Source organism: Drosophila rhopaloa, unplaced genomic scaffold (genome assembly GCF_018152115.1).
Source record: "Drosophila rhopaloa isolate 14029-0021.01 unplaced genomic scaffold, ASM1815211v1 contig_47, whole genome shotgun sequence".
Lineage (NCBI taxonomy): Eukaryota > Metazoa > Arthropoda > Insecta > Diptera > Drosophilidae > Drosophila > Drosophila rhopaloa.
Window position 1 is genome coordinate 4,291,385 of NW_025335142.1, and position 26,463 is coordinate 4,317,847.

A 26,463-nucleotide genomic window follows, 5' to 3' on the forward strand; every position below is an offset into this window, starting at 1 on the left:
GTGCCAGACTCCTTGAACTTCTTTACCCCCTTTTCCATAGTCTTTCGGTTTATTTATTACATTTCATTCCCGTTTTGCTGTTGATTTGCCTCGATTCTCTCTCACTTTGGGTCGCATTGTCAAAGCGAATTTAATTGTCTCAATTATGCGCTAAATGTCGCCAGTTTCCAACGGTTTCCACCAAAACTCCAGACCCAAGTCAAGACAAGGTCAAGCGGGGTTGAATCCTTTCTCGAGGGGATTGGGTGCGGTTGGGAAACCAGAGACAAGCCGACAACAAGGCAACTTTATTGAAGCAATTTTCACCACCTTCAGTGGCACAGAAATGAGGCAAAGCGCGACGACCAAATAATCAAGTGACTTACTAAAAAGTTAACGCAATTTTGTGGCAACTTCAAAAAGTTTCATCAACCCTTTTGTGGCAGCGTCTTGTCGTGGCCTAAAGGAATCTCGCGAATGCCGTCTTCGCCGTTGCCTTCTCCACCTCCTTATCCTAATCCTTTTCCGGCTTCTAGCCTCTGTCCTGTCAATTCCCGCTGTCGACGCCTTCACGCTCAGTTGAATGCACTTTTGTGCCTTCATTACCACGCCGCAAAAAAGGACGAAGGACCTTCAGGGCCTTTGGACAGAACTTGCTTACTTGAATGCCTTATATACGCTGTGTTGGTGGGTCGTTTCAGTGTGAAACTGTTTACTAATTTTTTAATTATAATAACATTTTAATTATAATTTTTTACTAACGAAAGAAAATTTTGTGGATGTTGAGGTTCTAATTAAACGGTGAGCTCGATTTTAGTAAATCACAAAATACTAATAAATGTATATATTTATATTTATTTAATTATTTTGACAGCGCTAATCCGATGTAATCAGCTAAATTTTACAAAATAACAATCTGCTTTAGCAATTATATAAAAAAAAGCAAATTATTGAACAATTAATAACAATCAAAAAGTGATGCTCAGTTTTTAAAGAGCTCTTTATTTACCGTTTTTATATACAAATATATAAAACGAATTACATCAACACTCTTTAAGAAAAACCTTTAACACCTGCACATTCCAAAAAATCCACCCTGTCCCATAGAAAATGATAAAACTTAAGACCCTTTTCCAAGCAGCCAGCTTATCAAAATAGATGACACATGGCGATCCCCAGAGCAGACATCGCATTAGACGCACTTGCTGGCGTGTAATGCGGCGTATACGTAATTTGCTTTACAGGTAATTAAAAATCAACACACGCCACACACCTGGCGGGCCACCGAAAATTTTCATAATTTCACACTTTGCTGGGCAGCTTTTTCGGTGGAAAAAGCGGATGACATCTAATCAAAAATCCGGGTCCTTCAATCTGACCTATCTCGCAGATATCGAGCAACAAAAACATGCAAAGTTCTTTATTTCACATCATATTGCACACCGCCCACGAGCATGAAAAAGTGGCATGTCAACAGCAAATTCTATTGCGCAAACATAGGAAATTGTACAAATATTGAACGGAAATATCCTGCGGCTTTGGGGCTCCTCTATTGACACGTTGCGTGGGCAGGATGACTGAATTTTCCACTGAAAATGGAAAATGGGAGTAGTGAGTAGTGAGTAGGTGGAAGCAGAATGTGTGGCATAATGAGTGGCAAGTGGAAAACTTTAATACCCATGGATTGTCAGCCCTTTGGCCGCAGGATTTTCACTCCTTTGTCGAGCCGCAATAATGTCCTTGTCCTGTTTTGTGTGTGCGGTTTAAATTCCTCATGTGCGTTATCGTCTTTCGCGGTTGACGTTTACAATTTTACGCCGAAACTAATTATATTAACTGGGCACAAAGTGCCCGCTCTCGAACAGAATCAGTTTATGTAATGCATATGAAAGTGCCCACAACATCCACGTCCTTGCGACATCAACAACAAGAGGAAATTGGTGTGTAATTTCCAATTAAGCTCCATTTACTACGCTGGCCAAGGCGACAAAGAGCCGCATAGGAATGTGGCAAATTGCTGGAACAAGATAATCGGCGAGTGCCATCAACTAACCTGTCCCCAATGCCAGTGACACCTTACATAAATAACAGCTCCCTGTTCGATAACAAGGACTCAGCAGGAGATTGGGAAGCTATTCTATTACAAGTTTACATTTTAATGGAATTGCACGGTTTGATATCAACTTAATGGAATACTGTCTTTAAAAATAGAAAGCTATAATAATAAGGGTATTTGTTATGAACATTTACCCTTATCAGCATTAAAGCTGCATCGTGTATATATATAGCTCCCATGGAAACAATCGAGAAAAATAAGGAAATAAGTGTATAATTTCAGAAATACGGCTTTGGACTTTAAAAATCTTCCGACTGTGTCATTTAGCTGCCATAGAAACGAACTGCAAAAAATAAAATAAAATTATAACTTCGTTGTTTCTGAACAATACCCATATAATCTAAGATATAGTACTTCAGAATTACGGGTTTACTTTTATAAAAATCATACCATAGAAACCATCTAAAAATGTGGTTTTAAAATTCACTGTTTTTAAGGGTTATAAACTTGCCTAATTAATTTGTTGACCCATTTTCATGTTAGGTATTTCTAAGTTGCCGTTGACTTGGAAAAAGTGTGACCCACGGTTAGATTTCTAGAGTCCATAGCTTTACCAACCAACTTTAAGACGATTTTAAAGTGACACGACTTGTGTTTTGATTCTCTAATAATCTGCATTAAAATTTGTTATACGTAATTAGGGTATAATAAAGTATATATATTTATGATAACCTTTACCAAGCGAGTCGATATAACCATGACCGTCTGTCCGTTCTTTTTAAAAAAAACCTCATATATTTTTTCAACAGGCACCTGTCTTTGATTTCTACCCACCTGTAAAACTTCCCCATTTAGTATTCTTTGCCGTCTTTAATAGTCTGTAAGCTGCTTCCGTACAACAGAAGCCAGAGGTTATGCCAACTAATTAAGTACACAACTGATGGCTACAAATTTAATTGAAACGAATCTGCCGTTTAACAAGTTCCACAAACAAGGGAGCGAACACGCAGAGCGAAGGACCTGCACCTGAACCTGAACCTGGACCTGGCCAATATTTCCCGCCGCCAACCCATCCCTCTGGCAATATCGATGTCCGACTCTTGAAAGCCATTTAAACGACACGCCAATTGTTGCCATGTTTGCCCTTGTTATTTCTGCCGTAGTCGAACAATTATTTCATATTAAAATGTGCAGAACACAGGAGCAAAGTGAGAGTGAAAACAAATGGGCGAATAATTAAAAGTAAATTGAAATTGAAGTGCGTCGAACTGAGCTCGAAATGCCTGCTGCCCAGAAGACCTAATTAAAAAAATATAAATCCGGCCAGCAAAGCTCCGGGGAGTCCTTTGTCCCCACCCGCACTGGCATTAAAATTCGCAGTCGAATTCTAATTGAAACAAAGTCATTATCCTGACGGGCAGTCTGTTTGCACGGAATGTCCTGTTCAATGAACTCGCCAGAATGCTGCAGCTGCAGTTTCCCCCAATTTATTTGTTTTAAACGTGAAACGGAAGCTGAATCGGTCATTTAAACGTACCTACACAGAAAAAACCGTTATCAACATCGAAAACTATTGATTATTTTTAAAGAACTTTTTTGGATAACACACGTTTTTGCCAGTCCGCTTTGCTAATTTCATAAATACAAAATAATTTAAAATATAATTCCTAACAGTTATTTAATAAGCGTTTGAATTGAATATGTTTACAAATTATTGCCTGTACTTTTTTTATTATTATTACAACATGTTACATTTTTACTTAATCGTTTTATAGTTAACTTTTCAATTATAGAGATCTGTAATTTTGACCTGCAAAAAACAAATTTTAAAATAAAAAGTTAACACTATGTATTTTCACTAATTCAAAAAATATTTTATCTGTACACAATGCGACCTTTTTAGTTAAATGTTGAACAAATTATTAATAAAATTTTAAATAAAAATTTCTTTCACTGTATTTGAAATTTGATTTTTGGTATAATTTCAGGTGTAAAATGGTTCGTGTCAGGGCGACCGTCCTGTGCTTCCCCTAAAATTTCCCAAACAAACAGATCGACAAACAAACAAACCTGCGGAGGGCAAGGCAAACAAAATCAAATTGTTGCTGTTTGTTGACCTATGTACTCCCCTTAGCCAGTCGCATTTTCAAGAAGTCCCCCATCCCCATCGGACTGGATTCTTATTTGTTTACATTTTCATTTCTTTGGAAAAATGGCAGGACAAGGGGAAACGAAGCGAAACGAAGCTTTTCGGTTGCAAGGTGTCTGGGGAAATTAACAAAGCCGCAGGTGCAGTGCCCTGCGCCTTCTTTCGCCCAAGCAGCCCAAGAGTTTCCAAGGCCTGTCCTTGGTTGATTTTTAATGAAATATGAATAGGTGAGACATGACGCTTGATGAGTCAACGAACTTGCCAGCAGATTCTTATCGCTGAAAATTACGCATACGCAACGTTGAGCAGTGAAAGAATAAATTCCGTTCCTTAACCCTTTTCCGGGCTGGCCCAGTTAATTATCACGAGCCAGCGCACAGCTAATTGGAGTTTAACCTTTCGGCCGCTGCGATACTTTTGGCATATTTATTTATTTACCCTCGCTGGCGGAATTATAAAATAAACCTCGAGGGATGGCCGCCTGCTTCCTGCTATAAATACCTACAGAAAATGGACCACTTAGCCGCTTTTATCTAATTGCCAAAGCTTCGATTTTCATTTTGTCAACGTTTCCCTCTAGCTCGTCGGTTGTCAAATATTTTTCTCATCACGCAATTCCTGGATACATAAATTTAAATTGAATTTTAAAAATTCACAAGCCAAAGAACACCTTCAAAAATGTTCGAGTGGGTGTGCGGGTGTGCCTAATAAAAACGTTTGCTTTGCAATCGATTTTTGGCTCGTTGGCTTCACATTCCCGACTCGAGTTTATAAATATTTATCCGTAGCATTTTTGGGGTATGGCTAGGGCTCTGGTTGGAGGCGATGAGTAGATGATAGGATGGGAAAACTATAATTTAATGTGAAACGAAAGGCTACGGGGACACGGGGCGAATGATTGATGAAGTTTTGCGGACAACGCATTTTTTGGTTTTGAGGATTTTTATAAGTTAGTGGATTTTTATAAAGTATCATTTAATGCTGTGATTATGGACTCATTAACTGTTCTATCTGATTTCTGAATGTATTTAAATTGAGTTTAAAAGGCTTATGAGATTAGTTTATAACTAATGCAACCACTAAATGCTTGATTCTGGAAAACTTTAAAGCAGGCCTGCCTATTTGACAGGATTTCCCGAGAAATCTTAATGGATTTAAAAGTAAAAACTCTTATTTAAGATTTTTAAATAAAAAATATTGTATAATATTTAATTTATTTCACATCAATATATGACTAAAGCGTCTTAAAGCTGAGAAATTGTATCAGATAATACCTGAACTTAAAAATAATCCAACTTCAAAAGCAACGCTAAAGTTTAAAGAGCCATCTAATTTCTGATTACTCATTAGCTCAGCTCTTGAAGCTCATCAGATACTCACGCCCACGAATTCGCATATCCACCAGCGGAAGCTCATCAATTTTTGAACAACTCTCACAGCCGAATGCGACTTTTGGGCTCATCACAAATCCCCCTGGCAGTCAATAGATAAACTACAGCACATGTGACAAGAAACCGTGGCTTAATTACCTGCCGCAAGCTGTTGCCATTAACAACACATTTTTGCACAGGACCGCGGGATCACGGGGCTAACCCAATCGATGACTTAGGGTGAAACACTCAGGGGATCAGGACGCAATTCAATTAAATTGTCACAACCCACAGAATGACTGACTTGGATTTATAGTCCAATTAATTGAAGCAACGTCAACGCAAATGCAAAATTAAACGATTACAAATGCTACTCCTCACCGAGAAAGACGGATGCTGGTTGGCTGGCAACTGGCAACATGCAGGCAAATTTGTTAACAAAAAAGGATTTCCATGTCGAGATTTGCGAGCAACCATCCATCCACGCAAAAAAAAATAAAAGGCAAAGAAGGGAAAGTAATTTAAATTTGTAAATCGATAGGCTTGACGGTCCTCGAACCCTTTTTTTTTGTTGCTTGTTTTTTTTACGTAATGCTGTTCCCATTTAAATTTTATAAATATTTTAACCTAATAAATGCCAAACGAGCGGTTGCCCACGGCGCCTAGAAGTCCCAGAATTTGCATAAACTAAAGAGTAGCTCGTCTTTTACTCCTTTTGGCTTCCACTCAAGTGTTTTCTGTTTTCGACTAGGGGCTGTCCTTTTCGTGGGCCTCGACAAACATTCTCAACTTTACTGCCGAGGGAGCCGCGGGCGACTTTTCCAACCCCTTTTCCTTCTCCTTGGCTTACGCGAAGAGTTTCCTTTCAGGTGTAGGTCCTTACAGCAGCTTTAACGGCTAATGGTCTTTGAATCTCAACACGCTCCGGCTTAGGGATGAATATTGACAAGGCAGTGCCGAAATAACGTTCAGGCCAAAATATCGACTATAATAAGTTAAGATAATAATAACACGGATAACAAACATATTGCCAAAGAAGTTCTTTGAAAGAACTGTAATTATCATTAAAATACCGGTCTAAATTATCATATATTAATATTAACAACGATAGTTATTAATAAATATTTATATAGATTTTATATAAAAGCATATTACTGTGTTAGATAATAAACCTACTTCAAAAAGATTATATCTAGCTATACATAAAGTCAAATATCGATGTACTATAAAATCTTATTACAATTCCACTTGCTATTTATGTTACAAAAACAGTGTTTATAAATAAACCCACTTGAAAAAATCGTTATTTTCATTTTACACAGCTTTCAAGATGTAAGTGAATTTTATAGATCGATCATCCCTAATTTAGACCCCTTGATGGTTCGTTTCATTGACCCAACATGCAAATTGACTGTGAAACAAACAGGCGGAGGAGCATCCCGACTGCAAATAGACATAGGCAAAGTTATACATTCGCATGAAACGAAATCAGAAGTCGCACACAAACACACACTGGAATCAATGAGCCCGCACAATTTATGGCTCGGCATATCCTATATGCCATCTGCCTGTTCTTTTTGCTGGTTTTCGCTATAAATTATTCCCCTCACACCTCGAAAGGGAAAGTAAAAAGGCGGCAGATACACTACCACCCCCCTCTCCCCCCATCACCATGGCAAACATAAAATATTACACATGAGTGGCTTTTATGCAAAGAAGCTGAAGCGAGAAATGTGGCAGTGGAAGACGCTTCCCCCGACACTTTAAACTTGGCTAAGCAACAAGTTGGGCATTTCCCGGACCGGAATGGGAAGAATTATTGCATTGCGGGAAACTTAAAGAGCCAGCGGAAATTGTTGCCGCCTTTTAGGCCGACAACCAGGGAATGATTTATGTGCCGCCTGCTGGCAGGATGAGGGGCTCATCCCTGCAGGGAGTACAAATCTCTTGGCGCCCGTTTTGCATGCGAGGGCATGTGGTTCGCTCGTTCATTAACAATTCATTAAATGCCACCAGGAAAAATTAAACGCAAAGCTGAACAGGGCAATTTTATTCTAAGCAGACAGGATACCGAAATCCGTTTTCATATGTGGTAAATAAATATTAAAAAGTCTTTGGAAAGCTACTCTGAACAGCGAGGTTATCAAAAATGGATTTTATATGTAATATAAATAAGCGTAGACTTTAGTTTGTCGGGTTCAATGTAATAAAATACAACAATATACAAATAAAACAAAATAAAAATTTGATTGATGTAAGTAAATCAGAATTCATAATAAAGTTATAATATTTGTTATTATGTTGAAACAATTGGATTTTAAAAACCATAACAGCAATGGGAAAAAATTTGTAAAATTGATCTTCCACTAAAATAAAGGGTGCTCCAAAGGGAATACAAATTCTCCATCCAAGAACCACAATTAAATTTGTAAAATGTAATATGTGCAATTATCCTTATGACTATTTAATGACCCTCAGTGTTTGGTTAGCAAAAGGCAAACAAATGGGTGAAAACGTAATCAATAAATAATTTCCGCAACAAGTTTTGATGACAATTTCATTGGCTCTGACAGTTTTGGTTGGGGTTTATTTTCAATGTAATACGCATTTAAATTATGTTAATTATTCATACGTACACAATTGGCTGTGAGAAAAACGGGCCAAAGTAAACTAAAAACAGAACAGAACCCTAACTGAGCGATTTTGAAGAGCCCTTTTAGAGTACTTCCGTACATTTTGACGGTCTGGTAAATTAACACCTCAAAAATAGATATTTTGAGCTAGGAAAAAAACGTTATAAAAATAAGTGAAATAAAAAAGTGTGGTGCTGAAAGGTCAAGCCGTTGAACGAGGGCCAAAAGCGAAGCCACTTGACATTGTCCAAAGCAAAACTGAAGCAAGGCAAAGCCCCTAGGAGGAGCACTCCACTTTCAAGTGGCTCCATTTGTTTCAGTCTCATTTTTGTTGTTTCTCTAATTATGGCCGTACTCGTTTTTGGCTATAAAATGAGCAGCTGGCCGTTGGCAAATCATCAATCAGCTCAGGCAACTTTCAATTGCAAGACGCAAATCGTAAACCCAAAAAGCAAACCTGAAAAATGGTAAGTCCTCAAGGATTTGAATTTTTGAAAAGGATTAATTAATATCATAAAAGACAAAATAATAAATAAAAAAAAAGAAATACAGAATTTTGATCATACTCATTAATCTCAAAGTAAATAAAGTAAATGAAAAGAAGAAACAGACACAGGATTTTAATCTTAATCATCATAAAATCTTTTGTTTATGATTAATAATATATATGTTTTTCAGAAAATCTTCTCGCTTGGTGGTGTCCTTACCCTGTCGGCTGTTGCCAGCGTTGCCTTGGGTGCTCCCCAATTCGAATCCCGTCTGCGCCGCGATGTCTCGGAACTGGTGGACCCCGCTGCCGTGGAGTACCTGCCTCCCTCGATCACGGAGGCTGCCCCTGCCCTGCTGAATGTTGAGCCCGCGGTGGCTGAGCCTCAGGCCGAGGTGGAACCAGCTGCCCTGGAGGCCGATCCCGAGGAGGGCACTGTCCTGGGCGATGAGGGCTACGAGTACCGCACCGTGCGCCGCCTGAAGCTGCGTCATCGCAACCGCCGGGATGTGTCCCATTTGCAGCCAGCCAGGCAGTATCTGCCACCCAGCAAGTCCTACTTGCCGCCGGCAGCCCAGGAGGCTCCTGCCGCTCCAGCTGCAGCTCCTCCAGCCGATGACACCGAGGAGGTGGTGTCCGCTGCCGAGCCCAAGGTCAACCGGGAGTACCTGCCGCCCACTGAAGCTGCCCCGCTGGCCGAGGAAACCACCGAGGCCGAGGTGGCTGCTCCCGAGGAGCCAGCCGACGTCCGTGTGGTGGATGTGCCCACTGTCTCCGGGCAGCTGCTCCAGGACGGCTACCATTACCAGCAGCCGGCTGAGATGCCCGCTGAGCTGCGGGAATCCGCCCCGGAGTACCTGCCTCCAGTTGGCGGCGAGGAGGTCATCGTGGAGGGTCCTGCTGGAGGCGAGAGTGCCGTGCTGACCAACGATGGCTACCAGTACCGCGCCATCAGGCGTTACAGATTTTAAATTTCTCAATTTGCCAGCGATTTGCTAATGTTTTTTTCAAACCTTTTATTGTTGTTAATGTTTTTTAATTGGTCTTAATAAAATTGAATTTTTGAACAGTATATAAACATTATTTTAAATTTGTGACGGAAAAACAAACAATTAAATGCTTGCAGATATAATTTTTATCAATTCGCCACGGTATGTTATTTTTGTATCGCCGAATATGTAAAAAATATAATTAAAGTGTTGAGAAAAAAGCTTGGAAAAAACTTTAAAAATATTCGGTTGTGAGTTTAAGCCGCGGAAAATCTGTTGCAAATAATGTTTTACATAATTAGTTTATTTTGTATGCATATTAAGTACGCAATAAAGCATGAAAATGCAGAAAAATAATGCGATTAAAAAGAGCCAAGAGAAGGGTAAGGAAAATGTGTTTTTTTTGCTTGGCCAGTTTAATGAAATATGCAAATATTTAAATCGATAAGAAAACGAAACCATTAGATTTATATTTAAAGCATGTGGACAATTGTCATGCCAATTAAACAATAAATCCTAGGCAACGACTTGATTATGTAATACTTAAAATAGCTACAAATCCTTTTGTATTTATATAATTAAAGTCAACAAGCGGATTGACTACCTTTCCCAAAACAAACATAACATTACGTATACGCCCTGAGCTCCGCAGTCAGTTGGCTTACGTTGTACATTTTAGCCTTGTTTAGTGTCAATAAAAGAGCTTTTATATGTAAGTCACCAATTAGCTGAATTTATGCCCAATGCCTGCTGGCAGCTGCTCCGCTTTGAAGGCTTCGATATGAAAATCATTGCCGGGTTTTATATGCATGTTCGGCCCGCATCCTCCTGTGCCCATTGGGTTGCCATGGACGCCTTTGGAGCTTAATTAATGCACTTGCGCGTTAACTCAACTCAATGGAATTGCTAAAAGGAATGGGTTCCGGAAAATCTTCCACAAGAGGACCAGCATTAAGTGCTCACTCAAGTTAAATTACTTTGACTGACGACAGCAGCAGCGGAGTGGGGAAAGCGCAGATAATGACCAGCTCGTCATTTTTACACACTCACTCTTCACTGGCCAATTTCTGCTTGCGTTCGCAATCGCCTTCCTCATCACGTTCGCTCCTTCACTTTTTTTTTTATTTATGAAATCAATTGTGCGAAATTCAATTAAAATCTTTGCACTTTTCGCTGCACAGACAGGCGAATCGAAGACGAGGGAATCCCAATTACATTCCAACATCTGTCCAAATATGATAAGCCCGTACCAACATTTTCCGCATGTTTATTTTAGGTCCGAAAGTCCCCAGGGGATCGGAACAGAAGGGCTTGTGAACGAGCTGCCTGTGACAGCCCGCTTATTGCATATTAAATTGAGAGGACAGCGGCACAAATCAGGAATCAAGAATCAGGCATCAAGCATCAGGAGCAACAAGCCGAGCAACAAGCGGCTACAATCGTTTTGAGTGCCCGCCCGGAAGGACATTTGTGTTTGTGGGAAGGAATAACAAAACCATCAAGTACGGACAAGCAGGACGAGTGGAGTGGGCACTCCTGTGTGTTTGGGTTAAAGTGACGCCAGTGATGGGAAATGCCGCTTAACGAAAAGGCAAACATATTTGGGAAAACGATTGGCAACAAATTTCAGAAAGATGACAGCTTTTTATACCAAATTGATGAACCACTAGCACCTCATGCTGAGCTCGAACTCGAATTAACTTTAGCATTATATGCCAAAAAGAAACAATTAAATACTTGCAATAATACCAACCATAAGCTTTAGTTATGATATAATTTTGAGAATCGTATAGGATGATGATAAATTGTCCCAATTTGCAAAGTTTTTGAAGCTGAAGTTTATTTTACACTGTCCATTTTAATTATATTTGACGAGATATACATCTACAAAAAAATAAGTATAAACTTATGAAAAATTTGTTTTCTGTAACACTTCGTCATTCGAGTATATTATTAATCATCAGCTGAAATTTAATCAACATGAATTCATTATAAATAACCTGTATCCTAAGGTTTTCAGAATCGACTGGTAAATTAAAAAAATACGCCAATTATTTATCTCAAAACGATTTTATCCAAATCTTTGGGAGAAAAAGTTTCGATCACAATCAAGTGTTTAAACTCTTGAACCTCAGCTGAACTTCGGATTACGTTTGACATTACCCTCGAAAAAGATACAACTACAGCCGAAAGTGCACACCTTAACCTGGGATAAATCAAATTGCCCTTGGGAAGTAAATTTCGCTGGCAAAAAGCCGGCACTGCAAGTGACAGTCTCGCCCTGTGAAACGTTATTAAAAATTATTATGCATATTTATAAATTTAATTTGTGCATTACAGCGCTTTCTGACAGATAACATGGAGTATGTGCGGCAGGCAAGGGCAGGAATCACTGCAGGCCATTTGAGTTGAGCTCGTAAATGGCAGGAAAAATTCATTCCACTACAGGCTGCGTATGCAGGATATTCCTTTTTTGATGTCCTTCCTATCTCTTTTTCTCCCTGTGGTGCACATTTCATACACGCTTTGTCTTTCGAGCGGCGAGCATAAAAAACAAAGGATGCCAGGATACGAGATACTTTCACACAGACGGTCGCCTGTCAAGTGTCGCGTTTAACGGTCGTCGAGGTGGCATCCTTAACCGAAGGATGTGACGTTTCGGAGGTGGTTTCCAAGTAATGCACAGAGGTGAAATGTTCGGTTTTTGGCTACCACATTCGCCCTTAATCAATGTCTCCCGCTAATTGAGTGCTTAAAATAAAATGTCTACTTTTGTCAACGTTTTAAAGGTTGCCAAATTTATAAACCCAATTTGTTCACGTTTTAATATTTATTGTGCATCATTTAAGAAAGACACAAATTTATTGGACAATTATAAAATTATTGCATATAAACATTCCTATTAATATATAAATTGTACATGGGCATATTAAACATAAAATTCAATAAGAAATAATATGTTTACCTACATTTTTTATAGATTTTAGTAACTATAAAAATACTCTGATTTATAAAATATATAATTACTCCTTCAGAGAATACCTTATTTTTTAATATAAAAATTTCGCTGCATAATTACTTGTTCGTCATTTTTTATGGATTTTTACATTAGATAATTTAGAACATTTTAAAACCACTCAAGTGCAAATTAACTCGAGCTTATCTCATCTGCTACTCTTTGACCAAATTTTGATCCGGGTTAATCTTTGCTGTCCACGGCAGGGTCTCAACTATTTGCAGCCCGACCCGGTCCCAGGCTTCCATCAGGAACTCGTTAATGGCCACTCATTTGGTTGTCAGTGAGCTATGAATAAGCAATTCGGAATCCCCTCCATCTGTCCGCAGCTGGAGATGAAAGTTTTGTGGCCTCTGGTCAGATTCCGACCAGCAGCAACAGGCAACTAAACTCGAAGCAAAGGTCCTAAAAGGGTTTCTACTTTTCTGTGTGTGTGTGTGTATGTGTGTGTTACCCGAGGAACAGGATGTGCCAGCCAGAAGCTTTGAAGTGCGGCAGGTAATTGGTTAATTATTAGGCCTTGTTTGCCTGCCCGGTTCTCGCCCTCGGGCACTCTCCACACAGCAGGCTAGCTACAAAATGGCAATGCCCGGATAAAATTTAACTGCTGATGTCGCCTTGGATTACACAATTGGTCAACTGCCAGTTATGGACACCACTTTTCACATCACTAATTAGAATCTCTCTTGGTTCCCTTAAAATATACCTATTTTCAAGTCATTCTCAAAGCCCTTAGGAAATGCATTTGCCAGGATTGTCTTTTTGTCTAAAAGCAGGTGTCTTTAATTTGTCACTAATGTAAGCAAGGGATTTGAATTAATAGAGTAATAATTAACATCATTTAAAAAATCAACAATTTAATCTAAAAATTCATATGATTTGTTTTAATCTAAGTTTGAATACTGATAATGATAAAATGATTTGAGGGCTTAGCTTTATTTAGAAGGCTCTAGTCTTAAACCAATGTATTTTCTCCATTTTTTTTAAAGGAATACTTACAATTTGCAAAATTCAAATCAAAATGTAAGGAAATTTAAACATCGGCTTAAAGCACATGTGTGCAAGCCTCATCTCTGGTGACAGAATGAAAACGAAACTACCTCTGCTAGAAATCATTTTTCACAGCAACTGTTCATTTTCATTTTCCACACAAGCCACACAAAATCCAAACACCTGTGTATATGACTTGCTCTTGACTTTTGCGTTAGAATATTAATAGCCTGACCACAGAAAATCTTGTAATTTTCGTCTAGGATTTTGTCCAACTAAGAGAGAGTTCATTTTGGGTCGTTATGAAAGCAATTTTCTTCTTTGTTTGCTTTACTTTTTTGTAGTTTTTGTTTGAATTGGCCATTTTAATTAAGTCAAAGTGTTTGCTTTACACACAAAAACATACAGAAAAAGAACGCACAGTGAAACAGTAAAAATTCATGAGTAAATATTTTTGTTTGTGATATATTTCTGGCTTTATTCTCGATGCAATCCAGGTTTTTTCTTCCATTTAATCTCTTCCTCTTAATTGTCAGGCGGATTTATTACTGTTCAATAATTATGCCAAACCAATGAATACTTAATAAGTGAGAAAATGAGAAGGGGCTTGAAAAGTTAAATTTGTTAAAATAAAAAGTATGATTACTTCTGCTTTTTATTATCAATTTCAAATTGACACATCTATAAATAATTGACTTGGAGCCAATTTAAAAACAGACATTTGGTTAAATGATTGATTTTGGACCAGGCAAACTTCTGGAAAATTTTGAACACATTATTTATAGATGAGCTTCTCTTTAAAGTAATTATTCGGACTTATCAGACAGTATTAAACTAATGAAAAATAGTAATACAGACAAATTCTTGGTGAGTTCTATTGGAAAATCGTTGGAGTTGGAGCATCGAATGTGGCATAGAAACACGTACGCAGGGCTCAGTCAGGATAACTACAAGGACACTCAACTAGCTGGGACAGACAGTGGGAGTGGATTTTGGCAGGACCTCGAGGGTGGGTGGGCAAAAAGCCTTGCCGTAACAACGCCAAAAAGACGGTAGGTCTAAGGCGTGGGAGTGAGCGAAATAAAAAACGCATATTGCGTAAATTTCGATGTCAAAGGCGGAGGCAGGTCACAAAGTCAGTTTCGGATTCGGATTCGCAGGCAGGCAGGTAAGACCAAAATCGAGGGCCAGGATACCAGAGTCAGGTGCGTGTGCGGCACTTATGAGTGGCACTTAGTCTGGCCTAATACCCATCATTAGAGCATTTAACAGGAAACACGTGACGCTGCATAGCAGCCCACCTGCCCTCCCATTATCCTCGTCATCTCACTCTGAAAACTGTGAAACAGTAGCAGTCGCTGGAAAAAGACTGGAGTGTGGCACTTTAAACAGGGCCTACGGTTTTCACACCCGAAAAGGATTTGTCAAAGCTTTTTCATTCGGAGGACGGGAAGGGGGGAAACTCTCCTCCAGGCCAGACACAGTGGTCGTAGATGGCGCGCTGATTGTGCCCAGGAAATGTAATTAATTTCAAATTTCTTCCATGTTCTAAGTTGGGGATAAGCGACTTGTGAGTACCGCGAGTTACAGAGAGATTAGTAATATATCGGCTTGAGGGATATATTTATTACCAACCAAACGATTTTGTAGATAACGTAGAAATTAATGAAATTTATTATATTCAAAACCCAAAAAACTGGGTAATTTATGTTGACTCAGGAAAATCGTTTTATTTTATTTCTTAATATTGTTTATTCTTTTAACGTATTTCCTCTTAGTTTTGTCTTTGACAAAATAAAATATACATAAACAAAACCGTTATAAATGCATTAAAAACGTTTTTTTTTTACTCGAAAGTTGGTTTGACTGTATATATAAAATATTTGCTTATTTTAATAAAAATTCCCATTACAACAATTATGCTTTGTCGTGCCATCTAGCGGTAGTTTACACAACCTGTAATTCTACATTTCTTTTACGGACTGCTTTATTCACTGTCAAGCAGTTCCCTTGGGTCCAAATAATACACTTCAAAAAAAAGTCACATTTTAAATAGTCATTTTATTTAGGTAATATAAAGCTATTCTTGACGGTAGCGCTGTCAACGTACGTTAAGCGTTTAAAAAATCGTTAAGTTGAATATTTCAGTGTCAGAGTGTGTGTTTGTGTTGTGTGGTTTTCGACTGTGGGAAGTTTTGTGCTTTTTTGCTGGATTAAAAGTAGAAAATCTAAATCGAAAAATACTTGACTGACATCCGCAGGCTGGGCGGCCCTCCATTTTGGTACGAACTTTGTACATTACAAGTTAAGAACTATTCTAATCGAAAGTTAGTGCATTAAGTAGACCAGAATGGCGGCGAAGGTGGTGGCCAGGAGACCGGAAATTCCAGATCCCAGCGACGGAGCACCGCCTGTCCGGCAGAAGTAGTCGCCACAGTCCGCATTTGAAATGTCCTTGTACTTATCCAGGACATCTGACCACTTGCACAGGCCAACTTTGCACCAATCCAACTGGACGGCCTCCTGGTTCAAAAAGAATTGAACCTTCTCGCGGTCCAACTGCGCCGGACAGACGTACTTCACAGCCACGAAATTGGAGGCAAACGGATCGATCCGACTGGACTTAAAGCGTCGGCTGGTCAAGCTCTCGTAGTTATCAGCCCTCAGTTTTATATCGTCCTTTTTGATGCCCAACGCAGTGACCAGGGTTAACAGACCCGTGGAGTGGCCAAAATGGGCCACCACATGCGGCGAAACGGGGCTGCTCAAGTGGGTGAGCAGGTCCTGCACCAGGCGGCAGTTAAGGCGCTCATTTTCCGGGAACCCATAGCTCGATCCGTAGTAGTACTTCAGATCCTCCAGGTACTCAAAGACCGTCACCTGCTCAGGCAAAAAGGCACCGCACCAGACGCTGTTACGGTCCACCTGAAATTGGTTAATCCAATTCGATTATTATTGAAAACAAAATATGTGTTCTTTAAGAAACTCACGTTCCAGGCCTGCTCGTAGCGGCACATATCGTACATCAGCTTGATGTCCTCCTCCTGCAAGGTGTACTGGAAACTGTTTGCGAAAAAATGTAACTTAATTGATGTTCTTTGACAAATCTGGTAAGCAGCTTGTTATTTTAATTCGAATAAAATATTTCAGGCTTACAAATTGAACCTTATTAAAATAGTTGGTAAACCTTGACTTAACTTTTTTGTAACAATCTTGTAAAAATAAGAAATAACCTTAGCCTTAAGGATTTAATTGGCAAGCTATGCGTTGTTGGTTATGGCTTTCATCTTATTAAATTCATGTTTTTTCTTTATTCAAATAAAATTATAAAAGTAGAAAATATAATAAAAACAAAAAAAGTTAAATATAAACAAAAAACATTTAGCTTACTAATAATCAAAATGTAATATAAAATAATTTTAAATACCAAAAGAAACCTTAAAGTTAGTTTACTTACCCCAGTCGTCTGGAGATGTCCGCCAGGGTGTCATTGTACAGCTTAGACTGATGGTACTTCTGGTATTCAGAGCCCTCGCCCTTGTAGTTCAGAGCCTTAAAGGTCGGGCAGTAGTCATAGGGTCGGAGCAGTAGATCCTGCTTGGGAATCTCGACGGGATGGGCGGAGTTAAGGGATCCAAAGAGACCTTCGGCGAAGGCCTTAAAACTTTCCGTGGTGCGCTGGGTATCCGTGTGACGGAACTGGGATGAACATGGGAAAAAAAAGATCATTAGGAATGGGTATTATTTCTGAAATCACCACTATTGAACCCACCTGGTAATAGGTATCGTTGAAAACCGGGGACATCACACTGGGGTAGTAACGCTGATACAGCTTGGCAGTGCCCCTGAGATCGTTGTAGCCCTGGGTGGTCAGATACTCATCCATGTCGGGCGTTATGCTGCTGTTCCATTTCCACAATTGAATGGCAAACAAATCCGTCTGGCACAGGGCATTCGTATCCGGTTTGGTCTTCGCCACTTTGTAATTATTTATGATAAGATCGCGCAGCTAAAAATGGAATAAAGATAATTACATTAATTTATTTAAAGAATTCAATAAAAGAAATCATCCACTGATCACTAACAAATGACTTAGACTTTAGCTGAATACAGATGACATATTTGTTAAGAGTATAAGGTCGTAAAACCGAAAGGCTATAGCTCATATTTGTTTGTAATAAATGGCTTCCTTAATTGCCAGCTTGTGCACACAAAAATATACTGTTTTGTCATAAAAAAGTCTGAACATTTTAATTCCTTTGTAAAATTTATAGATTTCACTTTCAATTATAGAAAATATTAAAAATACTAAACAGTAAAAAGAATCAAAAAAAAATATTACTTTGTCATATCTTTTACTTAAATTAAAATAGTGATAAATACAGAAAATCGTATTCTGTAGTTGTACTGATTTGTACATTTTGATTGTTGCCGAATATCTTATCTGTTCTTATTTAATTCATAATATTTGAGCCCGTTTAATTTAAATTATTTATAAATAAATAATTATTTTACAAGATATATTTTTGTGAGACTTTATAGAGCCGGACAAGATAAACCAAAAAGTTCTCGAAACATCAGTCTTAGATGGGACTCACCTCTTCCAACCTGGGCGCCTTTTTGATCATGCTCGTCTTGGGCAGCCGTGTGCCGTGTCTGTGGAAGATCCACATCTTCTGGGGCTGGCAGCCGTCCACCAAATACAGCTTTTCCATGTCCGTGCCCTTGGCGATCTGGTAGGCGGTCTTCGAGGAGAACTGGAGGGTCTGGGGCCGGGACTTGTCCTGGCTGAAGCAGTAGTCATCGTCTTGGGCGATGGCCACCAGTGGCAGCAGCAGGAAAATCAGCAGGCGCATTGTTCTGGGGAAATTCAGAAGGAAAAAACGGGAGAAAGTCAGCTGTGGGCGGGAAAAGGGTTGCTCGGACATTTAAGTGGCCCAGCCTTCGCTTGGGCGCATATCCTTGAACTGTCGTCCTGTCCTGTCCAACTGGCTGTGCCTGCTCTAATGGACACGACGAGTGTCATATGTGGAAGCCCCTGGAAACCACCCACCTCAGACAGCGGAAAGGTGTGGCATTTAAATTGCTTCGCTGGCGTCTGGCAAGGAACTTGGCAAGACAATCTGGGAGGGGCTCCACAGAATCGAATCGAATGGAAATCCAGTCAGTTCGGAGGAAATGCCAACACACACGCACCCACACTTGGGAAAAAATACCCTTTGAACCAGAAATTCATTTATCCTAACTTTTAAAAACGGTTTCCAAATTTTAGAATATAATAAAATGAACAAACTTGACAAATATAAAATATTATAATAATATTTCGATTATAAGGCATAATAAAGCATTATAAAAATAAACATTTTTAATATCTTTATTCTAAATTTAGGTTAATAAAAAAATGTATAAAAAAGTTATTTCCTTACACTCTCTTTAAACGTGTGACTGATTTCTGGGAATATAGAACTATTCTTATAGCATGTTAAGCATATTTTTTCTGAGTGCACTGAACCTGTGCAAAAAACTAACCTAACTCTAGCCCTAAAAATTAGGCTAATGATTTTCGGTTGGCCCCGCTGACAAATGGCTGCAGTTCTCCACGTGGCTTTTAGTCATCAGGCCAAGTCCATCAAACGACCTCCGACCCCTGTTCCCACCTTCACACTCCTTCCTCAATTAGGTCAGGCCAACAAGTTGGGATTGCTCATAAAAGATTGTAATGTTTCAATTTAGTGCCCGCATCTGACTTTGATTAATATACCTCTTTCCAGGGAATTTCGATGGGGATACAATAGCTCATTAACAACATGTAACATGAGTTGACTTTAATCTGAATTTTGGGTGACAAGCTGGCCCGACAATTTACTTCTAAAATTCAATTGGAAAGGGGTGTGCTTTCGAAATATATAAATCAAAATGAGTTTGAAAAACAAATTGACTGGTCTGTGGAGCAAGCATAAGCCCACGGAAAATCAAAAGGCATTGGCCTTAGCCTTGTAAGTGTTAATAGTATAATTAAATTACAAATCCAAATATACAGACACTAACTGATGCAACTAGTTAGTCACATGGTTATAGAGAAATAATAATTACTTATGACCACAGTATGCCATCAGCTGCCACCTTTGGACTGGCTGCAGCTTTGGCTGTTGTTTATTATACCGATTGGAAAGTAATTGCCGGATGGATTCCCCTATATAATACCAAATTTCCTAAACCCGAAGACCCAAAGAAAAAGAAGAAATAGGAGATGATATAATAGTGCTGCCTCGCACTATTTATTTCAGAGTCATATTGCTTCAAAATCAAAATCAGACCCTTGAAGATCGTGCAATCTGTGAAATATTATTGAATGAAACGTTTTTACTGGCTTTCAATATTTTGTTTGTATTTTCTGTGCCTTTTGCGGTTTTATGTTTCTTGTATTTAAGAAATGCATTTGGAACACGCTTCCAAAAAAAATAAATGTTCTGCCAGTCAAAACACAAGCTAAAAGAACAACAAATAAATTGTTGCCGCAGCACCAGAAATAGATGAACCGTATATCCCCGGAAAATCCCCTTAAACCAAAAGACTACATCTTGGAAACAAATTTGGGGTTTTCTGTTTACTATTTCGCTGGTAAATGCAGTTGGGAAACCTGTTGCTGATGGTATGGAAAATAAATAAAATGGATATGCGATACTAGTACACTGAAAAAAATATATAAATTGTACTTGATCTGTGGTAGATATTTATTATTTATTGATATTGATACTTTTTCATAAAATAACAGGTTCTTATTAAAAAAGACTTTATATGTGGTACAAAAAGAATATAATTCAGTTTCAGTAATGTATTTAAAATATAGAAATAGTATTTTAAATAAAAGAATATTTAAAATCAGACTATTTTAAATCGTAAAAGTAGAAAAATATATTATAATGTCATCATCATAATTAGTAATAATATTTTATTATTCCTATTATAATTTGAAACCATAGTGTTTTTAAACCAACTACAACATTATGTACCTTTTTTTCTGGGATATAATTAGATTTGAGAAATTTAAATGAACATTATGTATATTTTCTCTGTGCATCTGTGACGTCACTGCCATAGCATTGACAGCTGCAATTAGCTTGTGAAATTTCCAATTAGATATCCCATGTGCGGAAGGCCAAAAAGCGATCTGACACACGCATCTAATTTTGCTGCCTCCACTGCCATCTTTGCATTTTCAAGTGCAAAACTTGCCTCACATCGCATCCATCGGATTGGTTGCACTTTTCTAGTGCTCCAGAGTCTCTCGATACTATACGATCCGATCTGCGATCTGCCTTCTGAGACCCCCTCCTTAGGCACTCCCCTAATCAATTGAATGCCCCTCCTTTGTTTGCATTTTCAAGCCATTCCATCGGCATTTTTCTAGTTTTGTGTTTTCTCAATGCGAAATTAAAATTCCAATTTGGCTGGCATCTCGTGTTTACTTAGCTGGCTTTTATGAACTGGGAAAGCAAATTGCTTCAGCTTTTAACCCACCACCCTCCTCTGCATTTGTAAAACAGATTCGCCAACTTGGAAAACTAATTTAATCTCTGTATAATATTTATTATTTGATATTTGTTTAAATTTTCTAGAAAAGTGTGCGTGACATTTGGCCAATTTGCCTGATTGTCTATCTGTATATATATGCACCACCCCTTTTCATACACAGAAAGTAATTTGATTATTTGTAGAGTGATTTTATAATAGAAGTCATAAATGGTTTTAATATTGTAGGTTGAGTTGAAAATAGTTAATAGTTAGTAGAAAATATAATACGATCTTAATTATTTTTCGTATTATATATTTCTATATATTAAACCGAAAATAGGAATATTTGTTTCTGTGCACCCTCTCTATTCAATAAATTCTTAGTTTTTATATTCCTAGAGCTATGCCCTCGCGCTGGTTTCATTTTGCGGGCTTCGGTTTTTTTAGAGCATAGAATAAATCAAAACCAGAAATTTATTTTCAGTTCAGTTTTTTTTCCAACTTTGGCTAATTTACTGATTTTTTTTCTTTTTATTTTTTTGGTCCGTCTCCAAAAGAAATTCATTGCCTCTTACTCAAAATTCAATTCATCATTTTACCAATTGATTTTCCAGCGCACTTTGATCGATCTGAGATCGTTGAACTTTTACGGGGAAATTAAATAATTTCGGTTACGAAACAATTCGAAGATATGGAGCAGTGAATGCGCAGATACTTGCATCAATTGCTGGCCAAGTTAATTGATTACACACGCAAACAGATGGATAGCGATTTTTCGAGCGTTTTGTTAGCGGTTTTCACAGCTGCTCGCGAATATTGTCGCGAAAGAAATGTACAAAGAAATAAAAAAAATGCTAAAATCAAAGCTCTGAAACTACTGTGCATATTAATTAGCATATGTGTGCAAATGAGTGGCAGGCGGAGAGCGAATGCCAGGTCGACCAATTATCGTAATGATGCTCAAGCGCAATTCACTTAAAATCCCCGACACGTTCTCCTATAATGGCGCATATTTCATACACACCATATAAACCGAGATATTACATATTTATGGCGAGTCTTAGGCGACCGGAACATCCATGTTCCGAGCATAAAATAAAACATCGGGACTTTGGGCAGACGCAGCAAGGCCACTATCTAGTTATTATGCAGACATCGAATTTCTTCGGGGAACCGGCGTTTGGAGCACCGGATAATTCTAGGCTTGCCTTGGGGAATCTTTAATTAAAAGCGATACCCGAAAATTGCCTGGGAACATTAAGTATTTAATTTATCACCCAGGGCCCCAAGGCGACCTTCCCCATTACAAGTCCAATCTATGGGATGATGTCTGGTCTGTGTTTTGTCGGAAAATTTTTTAAAATATGCCGCCTGCTTGACCTCAGCGTGACAAGTCGTAAGTGTGTTGGACGGGGGGAGCCGTCTTGGAATTTTGAAAGAGTTTTCAAAAGTATTTTTGGTATAGTTTCCTAGCAGCCGGAATATCTTTCGTCTGTCGAAAATAGAATTGCTTCATTTCTAATGATATATTAACTAATGCCCATTAAAAACTGGCGAATGAGACTATTTTCGTCGGCAAACAAGGAAGGCGAAGGAATAGAATTGAAAGTGTTCCGGTTAAGGTTAAGTGACCAATGGCGAATGCCAAAATGGTTTTGGCAATGTTTCAAGAGTGAAAAACTTTTGACAAATTCAGCAATTTATTTGAAGCAAGTGGGGGAATTTTCAAGAGTAAGTGATCGAGAGAAATTCTCTCTCTAAATATAAAAAATCGGTGATGACGAAGAACCAGTTGAACTTATTTATATTTATATAACAGTGCGTTACAAGTTTATTAAAAAGCTTAGTAAACAAACAAACCTATAAATTGTGCAACTTAGTTGAAACGATTAATGGCAAACACACCTACTCTTTTTCAAGAGCAAACAAAGAGCAAAACAAAAAATAAGCCCGGAAATCGTAAAAAAAATAAACACATGCGTGAAATGAAAGAATTCTAATACGTCGTCAACCTAATCCTATTTAAATTATATTTCTTTGCTATGGATTAAGTATACATAAAAATGATTTATGCGAATTAAGGAATGATTATATATAAATACATATTTTAAACGATTAAACATTTTTAAATTTTCAAGCTCTAAAGTTTGTTATAGAAAAAATCGTTTAAATACCGTTTTGAAATTCTACAATTAGGTAAATCAAAATTAATAAAACAGATTCCACATGAAGAGATATTAAAAGAAAAAAATGTATGAAAAACAGAAATCAAAAAAATGCATACTATATTTAGGTCTTGAAAGGGCCAAACAACTGCCAACAACTTGTGCAATTTGTCTAAATCGATTTCAATAGAGGGCTGATGGAAAACCAGTGCTATGGAAACCAGCGACCGAATTTTCCAAGAGCAAGCGATCGCGAAAGAGAGCGCGAGCAAGAAGAAAAACAAGTTAGAGTCAATGTTCGTTGGCCTATAACCGGTTTTTGGTAGTGGTAGTTGGCCCACATACTGGGCTGAATGGAACCTCCTCACCCACGCCCCTCAGGTAGTCGCAAAGGCAAATAGCAAATGACCAAGTGTCAAGCATCGGCTATTGAAGCCGTCAACATATTCGGGCAGCAAAAACGCGCGAGAATTCCGAAAATTCTGGGGCTCAACCCAAAAATTCAAGATTCATATAGGAGTGAGAGGGGTCTGAAAATAAATTAAATATTTAATGTGCCCCTGGGTCTTTGGAAACGGGGAACATGGCGTGTCCAAGTGGGAGTCGCGTGCCCGGAGGACAAGCCATAAATCTGGTAATCTGGCAAGGGAGTTGGGATTCGGGAGTTGGCCAAAAGGAGCAACGACAAGACACTTGTGTCAACTATTTGTTTGCGTAATTTGCTTATCTTTGTGCTACTATCCATTTTAATTGCACGAACTAAGATTAATCTCCGTGTGCTGGAGACCTAATTATTTTAAGCGCGTTTGTTAAACGCGTGCAAAACGCACTCGGCTCATTTAAATCACTCAGGTGATGCAAACGGCTGCCACCTGCTAATTTGATTGCTTAGCCAACGAAACGCAATTTGGCCACAAAAAAAGATTTGATTTTAGCCTAGAACTTTGAACCTTTCATAGGGTTCGCCACACTGAGAAAAATTTGATAGCAAATAGATGTTGTTGAAAAATATTGTGTCAATCGAAAAACATTGATTATAAAACTTGAGTTTTTTCAAAATCTATTCATACTTTATAAAGACAATAAATCCAAGAACACCATTAAAATAAAATAAATCTAATAGTCTAATAATCTAAAAATCATTATTTACAAATCAAAAGTCTGCCCCTTTTATAAAATCTTCTATATAAAAAACAAATCAATTTTAAAATTATAAATAAAGTATTATAGTATTTTTCTGTGTGTTATTCTCCTACAGGGCAAATACAAAAAAAGTCGCACGCTGCGTGGAAATGGAGACCGAAAAATGTAAGAAAACAAGCCAAACCAAGTTCGTTCCCAAAACTGATTAATGTAGCCACCTCAAGTTTCCAGCCGATTTCATTCATATGCAAAATGTCGTATGACATTTAACAATTTAATACTATATTAATTCGCTGAGCTCATCACGAAGTCAAAAAAACGTTATTTGTTTGTTATACAACAATTATAGATGTCCGCCGAACAGGTTCCCCAAGCAATTTCCATCTACATATCTGTGACTGAGAATTACGAAAATAAACACGAACCGCAGGTGTAACTGGGAGATATCTAAGAATGATAGATAGAATGCAGTCTAATGGTTGAATTAAATACTAGATAATTGCCCCTGCCAAAATGATCGCGAGAATTTCTTGGCACAATTCATGTGATTTTTATTCAAACGACGACAGTTAGTGGTACAAAAAATTGTGCGGACGAATTATGCTATTATTTGAATTTAGCATAATTTGGTAAGACGCACAGACACACGCACCTATTTGTCTAATTTTAATGCACTGGGTAAGAGTTTGAAGTTGGGAAGTTTTTTTAACCGATTAGGCGATTTTAGCCGCTCACGACGACGCGACCGCTGAACGTTCGAAATGGAACTGAAAACCGCGTCGGAATCGCGCTTCCAAGTTGATGATTCTCTCCCCGTTATTCTCTCTCGCTTTCTCTCGGTTCTCTTTCTCTGGGAAATTAAGGCGATAAGAGATTACTATATGTAAACAATTTCCGTGGGTTTTCACCTAATCTCAGGTGAGAAGATGATAACAACCGAAGAAACCTAAAAAAAATTATACAGTAAATATGTATGCATAAACTGAAAAACATCATATTCTAATTTAAACTAACAGTCGCATGTAAAATAAAAAATTTGTTTATTGATAAAAGTATTTGTATTTCATTACACCTTATTCTTCCTTAATGTATATTTTAATTTATTTTATATTGTCCAATTAGTTTATTTATAAAGAGAATTATTTTTTTATGTTTAGATTCACAGTAAAACTTATCTAATTTCCCTAAGTGGAAATGTATGTAAAACGTACGCATTAGCGTTTTGCTAAAAGAATTGGAACACAATTTTCACCACGTTATTTTTATTTCATATTTAGCAACATGAAATTTCCATAACTTATACAACTAAACAGTAGAATTTTACAAACGATTTTTATGTTTACTTTAAAAGTTCGTTATGGCTCGGGTATACTAACAATAGATGGCCATCAAAGTCCACCTCCACTGGGACAGACGTTCAAGTTTACTGCCCAGCTGCACTAATCACATTTGCCTGATAACAACGAGCACTACAAGGAACTAGTGATCCTTAGTATAGATTCGCTTCAAATATAATCAATACGTAATTTGCGCAGAACTTAAGCTATATGGTTCTTGTTCGAAGCTTTTAATGATAACAAGATGACATTTTCAAGTGCTGTCGATCAATTATTACCACTTAAACGAAGGTGTACGGCGTGATGACGCCATTTAAGGATTATTTGCGTCACATAGCTGGGGCTTAAAAAAATTGTTGAAACTTTAAAGAAACCCCTCACAATCTTTTAATGAGTGCTTAATTATCACCTACTCAAGAGACCTTAGGTTAAGTCACTAGTACTTCATATAATTGGACAGAGCAAAACGTATTTTTCAAATCTTTAAAAGATTACAATACTGGTAACTGAAACAAAAGTAATTTAAAAATTTTGGGTTACAGTCGCCAATTTTTCCCGTACATTTTTAAATAGTATTAATAATTATAGTAACTTAACTTTGTTTGTTAGCGACCTTTCGTTTTTACGATCGGAA

General features: G+C 38.0%; 3 protein-coding genes across 3 annotated transcripts; 2 read left to right on the forward strand and 1 right to left on the reverse strand.

Annotated features, from left to right (window-relative positions):
• The first annotated feature begins 8,593 nt into the window (after nucleotides 1-8,593).
• LOC108045791 (fibrous sheath CABYR-binding protein) lies at nucleotides 8,594-9,654 on the forward strand. Its single transcript, XM_017125211.2, has 2 exons — nucleotides 8,594-8,654; nucleotides 8,866-9,654. The coding sequence occupies exons 1-2, from the start codon at nucleotides 8,652-8,654 to the stop codon at nucleotides 9,643-9,645; spliced, it is 783 nt and encodes a 260-aa protein (XP_016980700.1). The 5' UTR covers nucleotides 8,594-8,651; the 3' UTR covers nucleotides 9,646-9,654.
• Nucleotides 9,655-15,710: 6,056 nt separating this feature from the next.
• LOC108045811 (multiple inositol polyphosphate phosphatase 1) lies at nucleotides 15,711-25,253 on the reverse strand. The gene is made up of 6 exons (XM_017125247.1): nucleotides 25,145-25,253; nucleotides 18,268-18,529; nucleotides 17,442-17,678; nucleotides 17,127-17,368; nucleotides 16,660-16,732; nucleotides 15,711-16,594 (listed from the first exon to the last, which is right to left on the reverse strand). Exons 2-6 carry the CDS (start codon nucleotides 18,523-18,525, stop codon nucleotides 15,998-16,000), a joined length of 1,407 nt encoding a protein of 468 aa, XP_016980736.1. The 5' UTR covers nucleotides 18,526-18,529; nucleotides 25,145-25,253; the 3' UTR covers nucleotides 15,711-15,997.
• On the forward strand, nucleotides 19,438-20,046 carry LOC108045812 (cytochrome b-c1 complex subunit 10). The gene is made up of 2 exons (XM_017125248.2): nucleotides 19,438-19,665; nucleotides 19,775-20,046. Exons 1-2 carry the CDS (start codon nucleotides 19,586-19,588, stop codon nucleotides 19,914-19,916), a joined length of 222 nt encoding a protein of 73 aa, XP_016980737.1. The 5' UTR covers nucleotides 19,438-19,585; the 3' UTR covers nucleotides 19,917-20,046.
• Nucleotides 25,254-26,463: the final 1,210 nt, after the last annotated feature.

What these genes read in the sequence shown, in the direction of transcription:
- LOC108045811 (XM_017125247.1), bottom strand. Translation starts at nt 18,525, where the DNA reads ATGCGCCTGCTGATTTTCCTGCTGCTGCCACTGGTGGCCATCGCCCAA. An exon ending in GACATCTCCAGACGACTGGG is followed by an intron (nt 16,733 to 17,126) that starts GTAAGTAAACTA and finishes TTTCGCAAACAG; the next exon opens with TTTCCAGTACACCTTGCAGG. An exon ending in GCTACGAGCAGGCCTGGAAC is followed by an intron (nt 16,595 to 16,659) that starts GTGAGTTTCTTA and finishes AACCAATTTCAG; the next exon opens with GTGGACCGTAACAGCGTCTG.
- LOC108045812 (XM_017125248.2), top strand. Translation starts at nt 19,586, where the DNA reads ATGAGTTTGAAAAACAAATTGACTGGTCTGTGGAGCAAGCATAAGCCC. An exon ending in AAGGCATTGGCCTTAGCCTT is followed by an intron (nt 19,666 to 19,774) that starts GTAAGTGTTAAT and finishes TTATGACCACAG; the next exon opens with TATGCCATCAGCTGCCACCT.